General features: G+C 46.2%; 2 protein-coding genes across 10 annotated transcripts in view; both read left to right on the top strand.

The window, feature by feature from the left end:
- The window catches only part of LOC147231671 (receptor-type tyrosine-protein phosphatase mu-like), a 104,265-nt gene extending 95,642 nt beyond the window's left edge, over nt 1-8,623 (top strand). For all 9 annotated transcript variants that reach the window (XM_086150631.1, XM_086150634.1, XM_086150633.1 and 6 more), the window contains 5 exons: nt 42-173; nt 3,911-4,036; nt 5,022-5,185; nt 5,425-5,560; nt 6,354-8,623. In XM_086150631.1, the coding sequence (XP_086006757.1) occupies nt 42-173; nt 3,911-4,036; nt 5,022-5,185; nt 5,425-5,560; nt 6,354-6,407 (612 nt within the window). In that variant the 3' untranslated portion in view covers nt 6,408-8,623. The remainder of the gene's footprint in view (nt 1-41; nt 174-3,910; nt 4,037-5,021; nt 5,186-5,424; nt 5,561-6,353) is intronic.
- Nucleotides 8,624-9,901: 1,278 nt separating this feature from the next.
- On the top strand, nt 9,902-17,245 carry LOC147231672 (zinc finger Y-chromosomal protein 1-like). Its single transcript, XM_086150644.1, has 4 exons — nt 9,902-10,042; nt 11,531-11,766; nt 12,681-13,010; nt 14,994-17,245. The coding sequence occupies exons 2-4, from the start codon at nt 11,535-11,537 to the stop codon at nt 16,403-16,405; spliced, it is 1,974 nt and encodes a 657-aa protein (XP_086006770.1). The 5' UTR covers nt 9,902-10,042; nt 11,531-11,534; the 3' UTR covers nt 16,406-17,245.
- The last annotated feature ends 2,009 nt before the right edge of the window (nt 17,246-19,254 follow it).

The raw sequence follows: 19,254 nt of genomic DNA on the forward strand, positions 1-19,254 counted from the left end.
TTGGTGGAGACTCTCCATGTCGGTTTCCTGTGGCTTCGCAGAGCTACAAGCAGCCGTCGGCTTTCATCGTCACCCAGCATCCTTTGCCCAACACGGTGAAGGACTTCTGGCGTCTGGTCCTCGACTACCACTGCACGTCCATCGTCATGCTGAATGATGTGGATCCAGCACAGGTACACGTGCGCTCGCACACACACCACAAACACCGTCGTCGATGCTCATTAATATTTTAGCCGTACTGTACAGTGATACCTTGACTTACGAGTTTCATTTGTGCCTTGACTGAGCTCTTAACTCGATTTGCTCATATATCAAATTAAAATTCCCCGTTAAAATGAATTGACACGCTATTAATCTGTTCAAGCCTCCCAGTTTTGTTACATGTTTGAAGAATATACTTTATAAATAACAAATAATGTTTAATAAATAATAACGTAAAGAACGTAAAGAAATAAACTGGTTTTATTAAGTGTATTTACCATAAAGATTGGACAAAGATGCCGCAGTGGATAAGTATAACTTGCACACAATGCTATACTTCAGCGAAGGAGCAAACGCGAGTCCTTGTTTTAAAACGATCAAACAGTCTTCAACTGGCTTTGAATGGCTTTTCTGATGCCTCGTCTGTTGACGTTCCTGGCGTCTGCTTCACCAAATCCCCGTAAATGTGTGGCGTCTGCTCACAGATGATCAACAACAACATCTCCATCTCTTTACAGACAAGTCAACAACATGCTCACCTCGCTCACGGTTTTCCATGGTTTTCGCTGGGCTATTTGTTGGGCGACACATCCAACTTTGTTTTTTAAACACTGATTCACAGACAGCGGCGGACACATCGGTGTCAAACGCTCAGCCCGTTCGCTCGTAACTCCACTCTTGACAGCTTGTATCCCGGAAAATTCATACATTGATGCGCTCGTAAGTCAAGGTTCGACTGTCCTTGTACTTGGAGTGTGCATTTGGGAGGTGGTTGGTCACTCCTTTCTTTGCAGTTGCAGTGCCTCAGTCGCCTTCATGTACCAAATAAGTGCCACCGAATTATGTCGTCTCTGCACGTCGTCTTGAGCGACCAGGGGTTTTGTCTCGGCCGGGATCCTCCGACTCGAGCGAGAGGGTGCGAGACCCCGACCGAGACCGAGCTCCGGGTCCGCTACGAAGACTATCAAATGAAAAGGTCGGCCGGACCGGTGCGGTGACGGCTCCCCCCCTGCTCGACACCAGAGTTCATGTTGGAGGCGGGTTGCGTCAGGGCGGCTGTTGCCAGGGCAGTGGTTGCTGTCATGCAGGACAGGCAAAGGTTTTAAAGCGCTTTCTCTTGGCACCTTGTCCTGGTGAAGACTCAGCAGAAGGCACTTCTGTTCACACTATCAAAGACCTGGGTTGATTAAAAAGCCGTGTACCGGCGTAGATTTTGTTCTCGACATTTCCCGGCAGTTCGGATGCGCACTGATACCGGTGTTCGTCGGTTCGGCAGCATGTGAGTCTGTTCGTTTTCCGTCTGCAGACAGGATGGCCATTTCTGGGTAGCGTCTGCTTTATTTACCTTTCTTGCGACCAGCGCTTCCTCCCGTGGGCCCGGGCGGAGGTCTCGGGCCTTGCGGAGGAGGTCTGGGAGTTTCGGGCCACCCCGTTTCTGTGATGGAACGGTCATGACATACAGCGAGGCCCGCGGGGGAAGTTTGGGTGAAGGTGATGAGCCCTTTCCGGGTCCATCGACGGCTTTATCCTCCCTGAAGACGGTGGATCTCCTCCTATCAGTTCCCGTTCCCCTGCGAGGTTTCAGGCGGGGTACAATCTTCCCCACGTTCATCTATCCATTTCTCCAGACGGGCCGGGCTGTGAGGTGAACCCCCGGATGCCGGTTTTCAGGGTAGCTTTTAAGAGGTGCGCTATTTTTAGGCCATCTTTTATTTTTCTTGCCAAGAGCAAGACAATCCAATCAATGAGCCGGCGTTGCATGGCGGGAGAGCTTCCGGCCCTTCATTGTCAAACTACTTTCGCCTTTTGACGCCCACGCCGTCGCCCGCGAACCGCGGACCAAGTCGGCGGAGAAAGCGAAGGCGGAGTCACCTTGGGAAAGGCCGCGGCGTCGGAGGACGATATTTGCGAGCTGACTGTGCCCTACGGACCGCCATGGTAAATCTGCGCGCCAGCAAGATCTGCCGTAGCCGCGAAGGAGCTCGCCGCCCTCCAGCTCGTGGCTTAATAAAAGGCAGTGATCCTCTCAGTTATGGCACGCTCAGGTCCCAAAATGCCCTCCTTGCGCTTGCGGCCGACACAGCGGCTCTTCTGTGCTGCAGAACCTGTTTTTTGCCGAATCTCGGGTGGATCCTGCTCGGCCCACGGTCGTCCTCGGCTCCGTGCCGCACCGATCTCTGTTCGTTTGTTTCAACGCGAGCCTCTCCTCCGCATCAGAGTGGCAATCGTTCCCTGGACACACACACACACACACACACACACGCACATATGCCTTCTTGCGTTTAAAGGCAATAAAATTGTGTTCAATTTCTTCCTTAAGAAGTACTCTTATGTCTTAAGAGGTCAAACTGTTTTATATTCTGTGTTCCGTATATTCCCTTTATTTTGGCAATAATTTTATTTATTTATTTGTCTTTTTCTTTTTTTTTTTTTCTGGCAATCTCAGTTTAAGGTAACAGGGACAATGTCCTCTAAACCTCGTTGATATTCCAGCCTGTTGGAGCGTGACGGCACAGACGTATGACGTGCTGATCGATGTTCTATCAATATTCTCCGCAGACGTCCCCGCAATATTTCCCTCAACAATTTAATAAACATGATTTAAATGTTTTATTTCCGCAGCGTTTGAAATTACAGCGGTATTATGAATGTCACGACCTTGGGTAACTAAGTTTCATTATCAGGAGATCGGCGGAGGGGGGAAAGAGAAGATCCTGATTTCCCCGGAAACAACACATAATGATATAAATTACTGGAGATCACATGAAAAGCACAATAAATAACTTCATTATCACATTAATACGAGGGACTGAAAGTGGCAATCAAAAGATTAAGACAATAAGCAACCAGGCAGTTTAATGGCATTATATTCGATAATACGATTCACCATGCCAACGTAGAGAAATATAATTGCTCTCTACTTAAAATGTTGAATAAATTAAATAGTTTGAGCGAATAAAAGCATTGAATGAGATGTCAGGAAACATTCAAAAGATAAGAATATTTAAATGAATGTTTTTTATTTGGAATCTGCACTAAAAAGGCTATGAGGTTTTGTTTTGTGCACGGAGAAGGTGAGCTCGACCTTTAGCTATTATAACAAAGGGGAATGAACACCCAAATGCTGACATTTAAAAATCTAAGAAGTCAAAGCGAACAATCAAGGTGGAAGTTTTAAAAATACATTTCAGAAATGCCCACTTATGTTCAATTTTGTCATTTAATGAACGCCTATGTACATTTCTAATACTACTCCTGGTGCGTTCAATGGCAAATTAACCCTTGTAATTTGGGATTATTGACAATTTTGTCCGTCTTACACCAAGCGTATATAAATGTAAATACGAAAAGACCTCCCTGGAGTTAGAGGCTGTTTTTCTGGTTTACGTGTCTATAAATACCAGGCTCTCTCAGACAGCAGAAGAGGAACAATAAAGTGAAAATGCTGCGTTTTGCTTTATTCTCCGTGAAGCCCTGAAGGCCTCCCGGCTCTGCCCTGCCACATGGAGACGGAGCTACACTCCCCTCTGCAGGATCTCTGAAGAAACTACAGATAACTAATAAAAACCCCCAGGTGTTTTTCATCAGTGGTGCACAAGCCGGTTCATACATTTGTTTATTGACGTATAAAGACCTCAAATGTTTTTCCTGCTACAAATCCCATAGGCTGTGTGTCTCTGACATGTGTGCGTTTTCGTCTTCTTGTCAGCTCTGTCCCCAATACTGGCCCGAGAACGGCCTCCACCGCCTCGGCTCGCTGCAAGTGGAGTTCGTCTCGGCAGACCTGGAGGAGGACGTTATTAGCCGCATCTTCAGGATCTACAACACGGCACGGGTGTGTTTCATTTCTTCTACGGTCCGCCTCTGGAGCTGTGGCACGCTAGCTTAAAAAATGATCTTGGAAGCAACCAGAATGATTTGGGCGGCGCTTTTTATAAAGTAATACTATTGTATTAAGCTCGTCAAGCTATATAATGCTTAGTGGCACGAATTGTAAGAAGTTTTTCAAATGAGTAATCATGGCCACCAAATCGTTGATGTTAGCTCCTGCTAACATTCGCTAGCTGATACTGGCTAACAGTCTGTTAGCATGTGTGAGTATCGAGAAGAACTCCGGTGACTTTTTAGTGCTTCAACACTTTATATTGGGGAATTTGTAACGTTCAATACTTTTTGAATGTAAACCAATGCTTAAATCCAATTCCGGTGACTCTAAACTGAAGGGTGAATACTAGCTTGCTAAATAGCGGACGGTGTTGTTAGCCGGCTAGACTTGGCACACAGAGCTAGTTTTCCACCTTTCCACCAAGCTGCTGTTCCCTACTTTTCTTTCCTTGCCACTCAGTTTTCACTCTTTTAATTCTTATTCCCTTCCTACTGTCATTTTTAGTGGTTCATTAGCTATGGACCTCATGTATGCGATCATTCAAAGTCATTTTACCAGCTCGTGAGTCACGATTCCTCTTTCCTATTTGTTCAGGAACAGTTAGCTAACTGCAAATAAGGTACAAGGAAAAATGTCATTATTGAAAGACTGTTCTAACAGCAATTGTATAAATATATCAAGTTAAACATTGAATTAGCCCTGTGGGAAGAGCAACAGCTCTTGTGTCTTTTGTGAATTAAGAAACATGCTCACAGTAGCCCTCCCCACTCAAAAAAACGAACCGTTCACTCAGCAACTCAACAAACGAATCACTCAATCAAAAACAGGTGACCGATTCAGTGACTCAAATGACTCAGAACCAGTGTATTAGTATTGGGAAACTGTTTTGTGTCCCACCAATGAGAATCAAGGTTCTTGTTTCTCCCCCCTCCAGCCCCAGGATGGGTACCGGATGGTGCAGCAGTTCCAGTTCCTGGGTTGGCCCATGTACCGCGACACACCCGTCTCCAAACGCTCCTTCCTCAAGCTAGTGCACCAGGTGGACAAGTGGCAGGACGAGTATGACGGCGGCGAGGGGCGCACAGTGGTGCACTGCTTGTAAGAAACTTACAGTACTCCATAATCTGACAGTACTCCAAATATTACTTAACATCAGTACTATATAGTACAGTGATATTATTCCTGAATACTACATGTAATTTTTCTTGAATTTTGCTCACACTCAGAGACAAAGAAACGCAAAGAATCTTTTGAGTTTTGTCTCCATCTGGTGGAAGTAGACGATAAATCAAATGTTTGACCCCCCACACACACACACACACACACACACACTCTAGGAACGGCGGCGGGCGCAGTGGTGTTTTCTGCAGCATCAGTATCGTGTGCGAGATGTTGCGGCAGCAGCGGTGTGTTGATGTTTTTCACGCAGTTAAAACTCTGCGGAACAACAAACCCAATATGGTGGATCTACTGGTAAGTATTCCAAGCGATTTCTATTTTTCTTTTTGAAATGTTAACGTTATATGGTGCATATAAACAATAGATGTCTTTATGTATATTTGTGTTCTATTGTTTTGTCCATATTCTTCTATGTCTAATACTTACATTCAATGCCGTTAGCTGCATACATTCATGTTGAGTTTTATGAGACAGTTTTAAGTTTGAATTATACTCTCATTATTTTCTGACAGTTTTTAATCATCCTTCTGTCTGCAGGAATAAAATAAGTTTATTGGTTTGAAATCAGCAGGAAGTAAGGACGGGTTTCAAAAGCTACAAATATTGTGTTTGTAAACAAATTAAATTGATGAATGTATGGAAACAGGAAAATAATTAGATGCCTAAGACGTTTTGAGTCTTTTATTTTTTGTACTTTTTATTTATGGTTTTGTTATTTCACTCAAGTAGCTGAACGAACAATTGTATATTTATTTGATTATTAATTACTCATTTTATTTCACTCCAGGAGTGACTAAATTTGCAATTAATCAACCGAGAATCTGCAGGAAATTAGTTTTTGAATAGGCTAGAATACACTTGATGTAAATTGTTGAAATGACACAACAGCAACATTTCAGTCTTAATTAGAACAGTTAGTCTAATAAAGCAACAATAATCATGGCCATCATTAAGACTCGAGATGATTTTTTTTTTTTTTTTCATAACTGTTTTTTTTTTTATTATCCAGAGGTTTGCTGCTTGTTTGGAATCATTGTTCTGTGTGGAACCCCAACCTGACTGGTCTGGTTCTCCTTGTCCCCCGCAGGAACAATACAAGTTCTGCTACGAAGTCGCTTTGGAGTACATGAACTCCGCCTAGCGCTGCTCTTCCTGCTCCTCTTCCTCCCGTCGACGAGGACAGCGATGGGAACGTCGGCAACGGTTCGCCAGGAGGAAGAGGAGGAGAAGATGGCAGGGAGGACAAGTCGACTACTGACTGATGAAGAAGAGGAGGAAATTTTGCACTGCCTTGTTTGACTGACTGCAAGCATGGACGCCCCCCCCCCCCCCCCCCCCTCGCTGGCGGGCGCGTGTGATGATGTCATCACATGACCCTTTGATTTGTTGAGACGACTCTTATTGGTTTTATCATGAAACATAAGGAACCAAAAGGACACAAAGACGTGCGGTGTCATGTTGTTGTTGTTTTTTTAACAGAGGAGGGTCACCAAGGATCAGCTGTTCTGTCCGTTGTCATGGTGATGTCCAACTAGATGTTTCATTTCCTTTTTTTCTTTTTTTTTTTTTTTTTTTTTTTTTCTTTATCAAAATGTTTCTAGTTTCTTGAGCATTTGAATGTTCTCTCCAGGACGTCATCTTATCCCGCCCATCAAAGTTGGGACCAAAATTTCCTTTCAGGCTTTTAAACGTTTGAAAGTTGAGCGCGTTACCTGCAGTGCCAGACTGAATTGAAGTCCTTAAAACAAGCCAGATGCTAGTTAACCATACAGAGTTCAGCCTCAATAGCAATTCTGGAATCACCTTATGTTTTGGCCAAAAGTGTTGTGTTTTACTTTTTTGTTGAAATAGTTTTAGGCTTGTATTGTTGCCAATGTTTTACAAATGTGTCAGATTTTAAATCAGTCACGAGGGTTCTTCCATAAGTAAATGGGGGTTTTAAAATTAATCAAAAATATGAACAAGAAGATTTCGGAAAATTCGATTTTTTTTTTTTAATCTCAATGGAATTTCTTTGTCTCTATATGATGAGGGCCGAATGTTGCAATATGTGGCCCTTTTTTGCAAAAAATAATATTGCTTTTGTGAATTTAAAGTTACGCACTATAATGATTTGCAGATTTTTCCAGGTCTTCAGACAAATGATCAGGAAATTCCCAAACTGCTTTAATTTATTTTAAAAAAAACAGACAACAAAAAATTCCAATCATTACCATTTTATTGCTGAAGTGAATTATTTGTTTTAAATGTGATGTAACTAGACATTTTTCTTTTCACCCCAACTTATTTTAATCCATTCTGCTGAACTTCTCTCTCATATAAATCAATAACTCTGACAAAAGAAAGAATGGAAACCCTGAAGTACCAGACGGGGGTATTTTAAGCATTTTAGCCAATTGTTATTTTCCTCTTTGTGACAGGCTAATGTCTTGTGGCCAATTGTTTGACAATGTTTACGTTCTTATTTGTATTTTTTCCACATTTTCATCAGAGTAACTCCAGCGTCACAAAATATTTTTTTTTGTTTTTTTTTTTTCCAGATGAAAATCAACTTGTTTGATTATTTGAATGATACAAATGTGCGTCTTTTACTTCGGCAGTTCGAATCGCCAAAGGAAACTTTTGTCATTTGATTCGAACGCGACGTCACAGCGGGTTTTTGTTTGTCGAAGGTGACGTCGGCGCCCCTCCGCAGGCCTGCTGCTGTACAGAATCCTGCCGCCAATCGTCCTCTGGACTCGTGCTAAACGTGGCTTCAACCGTCATCGGGTCTGAGGAGTCGCAAACTTCACACCGTTTGATCGAAGGCAGCGTCTGTGTATCCGCGATGGACCGATGCCCATCAGGACTGTGTGACGTCATCAAACGTCCTTGACCCGATTCGTCCGTGCATCCGTCTTCTTCTGTGGTGTTTGAATTTCTCCTGCTGCAGATTTAAAAACCAACTAGACTGGAAGCGTCTGCGGCACACCTCACCCGAGGCTGCTGGTGCGTTTGGCGAAGGGCGACTTGTTAATAGTGTAAATAAATCCGCAGGAAGCAGATATTTATTCCTTCAGTGTCAGTGTCGTCGTCCGAGTCTCGTGAAGCACAGAGAGACAATCCTGTCGCACAATGGACTTTGCTCCCCGGTCGCACCAGCTGCTGACACAACTGGGGTAAAACACTGCTCCCGGCTTGCGTAACATGGCTACGAACAGCTCTGGGTGGGTGTTACCATGGACACAAATGCTCTGGTGTAATGTAACCATGGTTACATTTGAGGCTGAGGTGCTGGTGAGGACTTTATTGTATTGAAAACTTTTATTTATGTCGTATGATTCCCAAATACTACAAATAAAAATCTATACACTTCAACTGTCCTCTCACTGACTGCCAGTGTGTGTGTGTGTGTGTGTGTGTTGCAGGTTTTAAAATCCATTTAAAGTATCTTTGACTGATGAAGTATAATTTGAAGTCTCAGTTATTTTGAAAAATCTTATTCCGTATCGCTGCCTCCGATTTGGCTCTCTGGCGCCCTCAGAGTTTTAAAAATCAGATTGGGTATTACTGCTTTTTGAGAGATGAGATGAGATGAGAACAACTTTATTTATCCCAAAGGAAATTGTTGTGCCAGAGTTTCAAGTAAAAAACATAACAGTAATAGATAATAGTATAAAGGAGGAAGAATAAGAAATACAATGAAATATGAATTGTCTTAACTGTTAACTGTAACTACAAAGATTGAAGATTCCCTGCGGCTGAGGGAAGAGGAATTAAAAAGTCTGATAGCCTCAGGTAGGAGGCTATCAGGAGGCTTTTTCTGATGTATATCATTGAGTTACTTCATTTTAGGTCAAGTATTTTTTTCAATTCTCCGAGTCATTTTGGCAATTTAATTCCCTCAATACTTTCTCAAAGATTCAAATAAACTAACTCCTGAAAATTCACAATAAAAAAGTGACCAACAAGATTTTGTTGTTTTGTGATAGAACCAAGCAACCATTAGAATATTTGCTGTTCTTGCTTTGTTTTTCTTTCCTAATCAGTGAAACACTACAATGTAACATTAAATCATAATATCATGTCATTTTAAAATGCATAATCTCTATTTATTGCAATATTACACTCTACACAATAGAGTAAACCATCATATTTGATGTTAAATAAAATACAATATGAAAATTTCATCCTCATATCTGAATAATTTTTGTCACCCCTGTTTGAGGAATATATGTAGAAATCTGACAATTTATTCCAATAGAATCATTTGCTGCCAGATTGCATTGATTTTATGGCAAAGTCCGATGACAAAACCTCCTTATTGTTTGAATAATAGTATAAGAAAATACTAAAATAATAAATAATAAAAGTAATTAAAAAAATACTAAATACAAAATAACAATAAGACTCCTCCAGAGGACTGTATATTTAAACAAATCAAGCACATTTAGATATTTCTTTCCAAAATACTATATCTTTCTTTCAGCGAGCCTTAAAATCCAATGATATAACGCAAAATGTAGAAGTATCAAAGGTATTAAAGTAAAATAGCGGTTGCAATTGAATGATGTGTTTATCCCTCCACGCCAGCAGGGGGCGCTCAAGAGCAAATTGTGATCCGATAAGCGACGAAGAAGAACCCATGCAGGCGACGGAAAGCGCAATTGTGAAGGTGTTTCCGGCACGGCCTCTTTTCGCGTTGTTGCCGTCAAAGTTCAACTAGTTTCTAAATTTATATTTCCAAAGGTGATAAAGTGATCCCCGACCCCCGGTCCGGCCCGCCCAGCTCAGCAGGTAAAGCGAACAGCACTTCGGTCCAGCGTCGGGTTGTTTCCAGAAAGAAACATTAACTAGCCGGGCGCGGAGTGAAGGGGGGGTTAGCATAGCGCTAGCTGTGTTAGTTAGCATCACCGTAGCTCCGAGGTGGCGGCGTCTATTATGTGTTTCCTTCCCCGGGATGCGGATGTCGGCGGCGGGGTTTGCCTCCCGAACACCGCCGCGATACCGTGGAGACGTCAGTTGACGTCACCTGGCTGGTCCTTTGACGTCATGACCGTCATGGTCATCCGCGTTTGAAAGTGCGCCTTCCGCCCGTGAGGCGGGAGCTAACGTCCGACCGGCGGGTAGCGGGGACGCGCTCAGAAACTGACCGCAGGAAGGGCGCCTGGGCCGGGTCACCAGCGGGGGTTGAGCCGGGCTCGGAGCTCCAGGACCCGGATGATCCGAAAGTCATATTTTGGAGCTTTTTCCACGAGTAGGACTTAAGTTCAAATATACTGTGACATTTTTTTGTTTTCGTCTCGTTATTCATCATTTTACTCGTTAAATTAGACAAAAACAATTCAAAACAAGGCAAATTCCTTACCATGAATGCCGATAGTGCGTATTTAAGAACAAATTAAACTTGAATTTAAAAACATAATTTGCAAGATTGCATGCCAGTGTCTCTTAAATATGCAGCCCATGCATCTCAGGTGTCTTAAAGACACCTGAGGGGTAATGTTAGTGGAAATTATTATGGGCAAAATGAGCTGTAACACAAGGCATCGGGACAGGAAGAAAACTTAAATTTGCAATGTGAGGGAAACAATTTGAATTTCAATAATACCTTTTTGCAGTCCATCACAATTTCAGGGCAATAGCCTTAGTAATGCATATGCTCTTTCCGATTTTAAGCCTGTGTTTTTTCCTAATTCGGTTGGTAATTTGAACAGTGAATGGTGGTTCGCGTGCCTACCATAATCTCAGAGTTGTATAAGAAGAAGAATAAATACATTCCCATGGCAGGGTTGTCTGGGGTTTAGACAGAAAATCGAATTCTCTAATGGATATTATTAGTAAAGGCTCTGCTTAAAACGATTCAGAATGACAGCTGCGTGTTGACTTTTACCCAAAAATTTGATTAACAGACGTGAAGGAACTTCTGCCGGCACAGAGTAAATCACCGGGATTCTATCAGACTGAACTCAAGATGGGAGTCTAAGAGATTAGATGAGTCCAGAATGGTCAGATGTCCTCCTGTCTGGGCCAAGGAGTCACAGGAACAGCCGGGAAAAAAAAAAAAAAAACAGGGTAGCTCAACTGGGCGGAATTTAGGGTTCAATGCCGCGCCGCGCCCCCCCCCCCAAAACTTCTGTTTTTAGGCTCAGTCAGGTGAAAAATGTCACAATGGCCGACTCTAGGATCCGAAAACAAGACAAAGATGCTCCGGCGTCTAAAAGACAGAATGCTTAGATCACCGGGACCTCCGTGTTGAGATGTTTTGTCTTCTGGTCGCTGCAGCAGGATGTCATCGGGGCTCCTTGAGGCTCCAGCGGGCGATCAACTGTGTGTTCTCCTCCTGGGGTCCAAGGGAGGGGAGGAAGAGGAGGGTGTGAAGAGGAAGGAGGTGGGCTGCCAGTGGGAGAGCCCGCAGGAGGAGCGGCGGGAGGTGGGCTGTCAGAGCGACGTCGCGGAGAGGAGGGACGTCAGCGTGCAGGTGGACCTGCTCACCCAGCAGCTGAGCTGGAGGCATTCAGGTGAGACACCAGGGGGCAGCAGAGACCTTCTGAGACCCACAGAATCTCCAACCACATTGTTTGATCCCAAAGTTTCTGGTTACCTTGGGAAAAAAAAAAAAAAACAACTTCACTCCTTCGCCGGTTTCTGCAGAACAACGTGTCCCACCTCACCAAAAACATTTGGTTAGTCGTCGTTTGTTTTTGTGCTTCCTCTTCTAATTTTGTCAGTTCCCTTTTCACGCGCACGTCCGCTGAAGACGACAGATCCCGATTAAAAGACCAAATCTTGTACTTCTCAAGCTAATGTATTTCCCAATAACATTATTCACCTTTTTGATGTCAGTGTTTATGTTTAATCAGCACCTGCCGCAAAGGCTAAAATCTGAAAATCTCTTAAGTAGGTGTTACTATTACCCCATAATACACCATCCAGTTGACTCCTTTGCTTCACAAACAAAGATATGCAGTTTATTGTCTGATCCTTAGATGCTGTGATAATGAGATAGTGATATTGATCTGTGATTCGTCACTGATCCGGTTCGTCGGTGGACATGTTGACATGCACAGTCACATTGGCATGAGCCTGAATAATGGAGGCTCTCGGGACTTGGACATTATTCAGTCGCACCATCTCTTGGTTCAAAACATTATGACATCTCCCTTTTAGTCATTAAAGAAAACCCCTGCAGACAGTGAGAGAACGCGTAACGCTCAGTCGGATGGGTTTAAAAACAAATCAGGCAGGAAATAAAAATCAACAGGCTTAGCAGACTCTCTTACATACCCACGTTCAGAATCCTCTCTGTATCTTGTTCACGACTTCTGAGATCGTTCTCCGGGTATTTTCGAAAAAAAAAAGTGTAACGTAAAAGAAAAGAAAATCACGTCTTTTTCGTCGCCGCCGTTTGACTTTGGGTCTGGTGTTTTGGCAGGGTCGTCCGCCGTGCTGCTCCAGTGTTTTGCCGTCAGACCTGACGGACAGGATGGCGGGGCTCTGCTGCAGCACTGCACCCCCACCAAGACCAGGGCGCGACCCATCCAGCCCGCCATCAAACCCCAGACCCCCGCACTCCCAGAGTCCAGGACCAGAACCCAGAGGAAACGGCGTCCCCCCAGCTGGAGGGTGGACCTGCTGAGCCCGGAGCCGCACAGGCCCCCCTCCCGTAACCGACGCCAACACAGGGCTTCGCCTGAGACCGAGACCCGGCAAGTGGAGGAGGAGCGGCAGTCGGATGACCCCACCTGGACCCTGCCTGAATCAGGTGAGTTCAGTTAGAATATCACAGAATTTCACTGTAAAACGGTGAAATTGCGCGGGTGGCTCGGACAGACGGAGGCGGACTCGCGAAATCAAACCATCGGTCACTGAAGCACAGTGTAAGAATAAAATGTTAAAAAGAGCTGCTGGAAGAGATGAATCAAAAAAGTCTCCTAGAAATGACCGTTAGAAGAGGAAAGTCAGTTAGAAGTAGCTTTAAAAATCTGAAATTATTCATTGAAATTGCATAGAAATGTCTGTATATGTCACAGGACGACACTATTATGTTAAAAGCAATTGATGAGGTATTTTTTAGATTCATTTAAATGACATTTTTTGTTTTTGAGATTTTAATACAATGAAAGGACTAGGTTTCGCAGATGTTTGCATCACTTCCGGTAGGAAGGTCATGAGATTTGGAGATTTGCACCCACTCAGGGCCGAAGTTCTCCGAAAGCACCTCACACGGCCGACTCCCTTCCTTTATATGTTTACAGAGATTCATAACCCTTCATGTGAACTGGGGTGGGTGGCTGCTGTGCATCTTTACTGGCGGGACACAACATCCGTTGTGTACCTCAGCGTCAAAGGGTGTTTCGGGCTATTTATCACAAGACGCCCCGTGCTGAGGTAGGCCCAGCACAGGTTGTGTGTCTCGCGGTCAGTTGTTCGCCTCAGCTGCCCAGGTGTTGTCACTCTTCTTCAGCCGCAGCCAGTGACTGGTCCGCCCGCCAGTGTTCTCTGATCTAGTTGATGATGTTGACGAGTCTGTCCCCCTGACTCGTATCTCCGTGAGGAGCTTTGCCATCGCTCTGGCTACGAAGCGCAAACACCTGCACCTCCGTCCTCTGTCCTCTGCGTCAGCCGCTAAGTACCGCGGCTTCTTATGTTCATCGGCTTCCTCAACACCGTCGACTCGGTCGTGTCAGGATTTAGGCAGGATTTAGACCAAGAGACGATATCTGGTTTCAGGTTGGTTTGCCGATTTTAGGGGGGGGATTACGAGCTTCTGGTCCAAGTCGGCTTGTTTCTGCTGGTCTCTGGCTACATTCAGAGAGTCCAGATCTGCGGGTTGATGGACTAGTCCTCCGCTTGCCTGATGGAGGAGCGCAGATTTGGCCTGTGTCACAGTTGTGGTCCACTTCCTCCCTGTTGCCTCTCACATCAAGTTCCCAGGAGTGACGTGTCTCACCTTGGTGCATTTGAACTCCTCAACCAGACAAGGGATGAGCAATGACATTGTTCCGTCACCATAGAGTTCAATTCTTATGAGGCATTTTGGGCGTCCAAGGGACTTCCTCCCGTGAGCGCTCACAAGCCTCCCCGGTCGATTGGGTGAGCGAGACCTCGCAAGTGGTCACCGTGCACCGCAGTCTGGGTAACAGCCCTAACCGAAGGCACCAGAGCTTCGGCGCGGTGTCGTTGATCCACCTGAAGCCGTTCGCAATAGTCGCCAGAGTCGTTCCACTTGCCGGGGGTCGTTGAGATCCAAGTTATACCGCTTCTTCTCCTGGATCGTTGGGATTGGTTCACCGCTGATGTGGAACTGCTCGGCCGTAAGTTGTCCTTTTACGATGGAGATGCTGTGAGATTTGCTCGGCTTGAATTCCAGTCTTTTCCTGTGGCAGTTGTCCTGGCATGGGTTTGTTGTTGTCGCGATGGTCAAGTCGTCCATATAAGTTCTAATGCGAGGAAGACAGAGCCACTCCTGCTTGTCTCGCCTCCCACTTCCCACCGAGATGCCTGTACGATTATCTCCATCGCCATGGGAGATTCCGAGGGAAAAAGGTACAACCTGGCATGATACCGATTTCCAGGCGCCGCCCGGCGGCAGCGGCGGTGGTGTTCTCAACCGTTACGCACCACTCACGTTACGCAATGATCCTGCAAGTAGCGCTTGACCGGAACCGTGACGTGGTTTTGTATACACAAGTATATTTGTTTTAACCATTTTTTCAAAAGATCCATTGGCTGTGTGTCTCCTCAGACGCCGCATCTCCTCAGTCCGCCCTGGCTGGAGACGAGGAGCCGGGGGACTCGCCGTCCCTGCACGCGGCGCTTTGCGAGGTGAAAATGGAGCCCGACAGCACGGTGTGCGACGTGTGCGGTAAAGTAATGAAGAACAAGTCGAGTCTGGCCCGTCACTCTTTTATCCACACGGGCCAGAAGCCGTACGGCTGCCACCTGTGCGAGTTGCGTTTCAACCGCCGCGACAACCTGCAGCACCACCTGAGCCGGCTGCACCCGGGGGGCGTCTCGCGGCTGGAGCGGCCGCGCCGCGTGCAGACGTGGCTCTGCCACGTCTGCGGCAAGACCTTCCGCTGCCGCTCGGCGCTCAAGACCCACGAGGTCATCCACCTCGGCATCAAGCCGCACCGTTGCGACCTTTGCCCCAAAGCCTACATGCGGGCCAACGACCTGGAGCACCACAGGAAGGCGGTGCACGTGGACGGCGGCTCGGCGCCGCAGCGCTCCGGCTCGCTGCTTTGCGACTTCTGCGGGAAGGAGTTCAAGTTCCGCTCGCAGCTGACCGTCCACTTCCAGACGCACACGGGGGAACGGCCGCACCTCTGCGACGTCTGCGGACGAAAGTTTTGCCGGCAGTATCAATTGGAGCGCCACAAGACGCTGGTGCACGCCGGACACGTCGGCGGCGTGGAGAGCATGTCTGCCGACTCGCCCTTTATCTGCGGCATCTGCGGAAAGCGGCTTAAATCGGAGGCGCTGCTCGCCGCTCATTCGCGAGTCCACTCTGGAGAGCGTCCCTACCGTTGCACCTTGTGTCTCCGCGGTTTCGTACGTGCGTCCTGCCTGAAGGAGCACCATCTGCGCGTCCACCTGAAGGCGCGCGGCCACGAGGGGCCACGACGCCGGAAGAGCACGGCCTCGTCCAAATCCTTCCCCTGTCCCGTCTGCAGCAAGGTCTTCAAGTTCAAGTCCCTGCTGGCGAGTCACGCCGTGATCCACAGCGAGGTGCGGCCGCACGCCTGCGACCTCTGCAGCCGCTGCTTCCGCCGCTTCAGCCACCTGAAACGCCACCGCGAGGTCGTGCACGCCAACGGGGAGCGGCTGCCCGAAAGCTTCGTCTGCCACATCTGCGGCAAAGACAAGAAGTGCCGCTCGCAGCTCGCCAGGCACGTGCTGATCCACACCGGCGAGCGGCCCTTCACCTGCGACCTCTGCCCCGCGCGCTTTAACCGGCGGGGGAACCTGCAGCAGCACAAGAAGCGCATGCACGGCGTGGGCGCCGCCGACGCCCAGGACGAGACGCCCGTCCTGTTCGAGGACGAGGTCGAAATGGCCCCCGCGCTCACCTACAAACAGGAAGAGACGGTGCAGGCGGAGGAGGAGCCGGAGGCGACGGCGGGCGCGGAGACGGATGCCGCTGAGCTGACGTGAAGCTCCGCCCCCCCCCGGCCTCACTGTAATGCCTTGGCTTGTGATGTCATCACGTCAGCTGACAACAAACCAGCGCATCCGTGTTTATTTATTGAGGGACAATAATCAGATGGTCACCGCCTGATCATCACCATGGACGGGAGTATCATGTCAGAAGACGCCGGGTAGTTGAACTGGATTGTTTTCTTTTTGTTTCTTTTTTTTCTTAAATAAATTGTTAAAGTTTAAAAAATGGCTTAGTCGAATGAATTTATCGTTGGAAGCAGCGGTTGATCCGTTGCGTCGGCTGCAGGGTCAGATCTGTGTCTGGGGAGAGAAGGAGGAATCCCATTCTTTTTTTTTGCTAATTTGAAATTTAATGAAACCCAGTTAAAGATATTTTTTTTTCTTTTTTTTTTTTTTTAAATTGCACTATTATGCAATTCCTGCCTGTCAGGCCCAGATCCCTCCACAAGCCATCGAGCCAGCGGGAGGATCCTCCCTTTATTTTAAAAAACAAATCCTTTGTCTGTTAGTGGGATAAATACTGATGAATGTTCATTGAGCGATCTCTGAGAAACAATTTCCAAAGATTTTCAGTCATCCGGGTAATGGCAGGTCAGCCTATTGTGAACACTGGATCTATTTAATTTAACCTTTAAAAAGTTCTACTCTAGCAGACCATGACTCAGCGTCCCTGACCCAATGTTACATTTTGTTAAAGCAAATATTATTTGTTTTGTCATTAATTTTTTTTAATGTCCTTTATTCCATGTTTGCATTGTTTTTGATGGTCTTTTGTTGCCACAACGTAATTTTATTAAGAAAATTAAATAGAGGTGCATCATTTCTATGATAAAATGTGATGTGGCTGTGTCGTTTTATTTACTTTATGTTTTGTTTAGACAATAGTTCTGGATTCAGATTCGAGAGGCGGGGTTTAAACTGACAATCACAGGGCCACAAGTAAAGATATCCACCCACTTATTTACTCACACTGTTTTTGCAGACAGCAGTGTTTTCTTTTTTTAACGAAAAAATCCTCCACTGATTTATGAAATGCCCTGGGACTTTTTTCTCACTATCATCCCAAAAATGGTTAACATGACCTCTATTTACAAAATCCCTCCTTTACAGACTCAAACAACTAGAAGGACTTATAGTCTGACAAATTCAAGGGCAACAACTTAAAAATGAAACGGAACAATGCCTGCTGCGCTTTCATTTTGAAAGCTAATATACTTGCCGTTGCAGCTGATGGTTGCTAATGCTAATTAGCTTAGTGTTATGTGTTATGCTAGCTTTCTGTGCAGACCTTTGCTACTGAACACCAGGGTGGCTGCGTCATACCTTTTCACATGGGTATATTTTTCAAAAATTCAGACCCACAGGAAGTGACATCTCTATCTCAGGCTCTTGCTCACACAGAGGATAAAAGTGTCTTTGTGAAGTCGGTCAGTCGATCTACGTTCCTGCCCTCACCTACGGTCACGAGTTGTGGGTCAAGGTCACGTATCAACGTGGCGTGACTAGGCTCTCCCTTAGCGATAGGGTGAGGAGTAGAGACGCTGCTCTTCCAAGTGGAGAGGAGTCAGATGAGGTGGCTCAGGCATCTGCTCAGGATGCCTCTGGGACGCCTCCCTGGTGAGGTGATCCTGGCTTCAGCTCTTCTTGTGCTTTTGGCTTTTCCCTCCAGGGGTCGCCACAGCGAGTCAACCTTCTCCATCTAACCCTAGTCTCTGTATCCTCTTCTCTCACACCAACTACCTTCATATCCTCTCTCACTACGTCCATAAATCTTCTCTTTGGTCGTCTTTGAGACCTCCTGCCTGGCAGCTCCGGTTCCAGCATCCGTCTACCAATATATTCTCCATCCCTCCTCTGTACATGACCCGACCATCTCAGTCTGGCTTCTCTGACCTTCTCTCCAAAACATCTAACATGTGCTGTTCCACTGATAGACTCATTCCTGATCCTATCCATCCTGGTCACTCTCAAAGAGAACCTCAACATCTTCATCTCTGCAACCTCTAGTTCTGCCTGCTGTCTTTTGGTCATTGTAACAGTTTCTAGTCCATACATCATCGCTGGTCTCACCACTGTCTTGTACACCTTTCCTTTCATTCTGGCCGATAGTCTTCTATCCCTTCGTACCCCTGACACTTTTCTCCACCATTCCAACCTGCTTGGACCCGTCTCTTCACCTCTTTTCCACACTCTCCGTTGCTCTGGACTGTTGACCCTAAGTACCTGAAATCGTCCAGCTTCTTGATCTCCACTCCCTGTAGCCTCACCGCTCCACCAGAGTTCCTCTCATTCACACACATATATTCTGTCTTGCTGCGACCAACTTTCCTTCCTCTCCTTTCCAGAGCATACCTCCACCTCTCTGGATTTTCCTCTACCTGTTGTCTGCTCTCACTACAGATCACAATGTCATCCGCAAACATCATGGTCCATGGGGATTCCTGTCTAACCTCATCTGTCAGCCTGTCCATCACCATTGCGAACAAGAAGGGGCTCAGAGCTGATCCCTGATGGAGTCCCACCTCCACCTTGAACTTCTCTGTTACCCCTACAGCACACCGTACCACTGTCTCACAGCTAGCATACATGTCCTGCACCAGTTTAACATACTTCTCTGCCACTCCAGACTTCCTCATACAATGCCAGAGCTCCTCTCTTGGCACCCTGTCATATGCTTTTTCTAGGTCTACAACAACACAGTGCAGCTCCCTCTGGCCTTCTCTGTACTTTTCTATTAGCATTCTCAATGCAAATACTGCTTCTGTAGTACTCTTCCTAGGCATGAAGCCATACTGCTGTTCAAAATGCTGACTTCTGCTCTCAGTCTAGTTTCCACTACTCTT

Source organism: Fistularia commersonii, chromosome 8 (assembly GCF_037954325.1).
Source record: "Fistularia commersonii isolate RoL2024-O1a breed Wild chromosome 8, RoL_Fcom_v1.0, whole genome shotgun sequence".
Classification (NCBI taxonomy): Eukaryota; Metazoa; Chordata; class Actinopteri; order Syngnathiformes; family Fistulariidae; genus Fistularia; species Fistularia commersonii.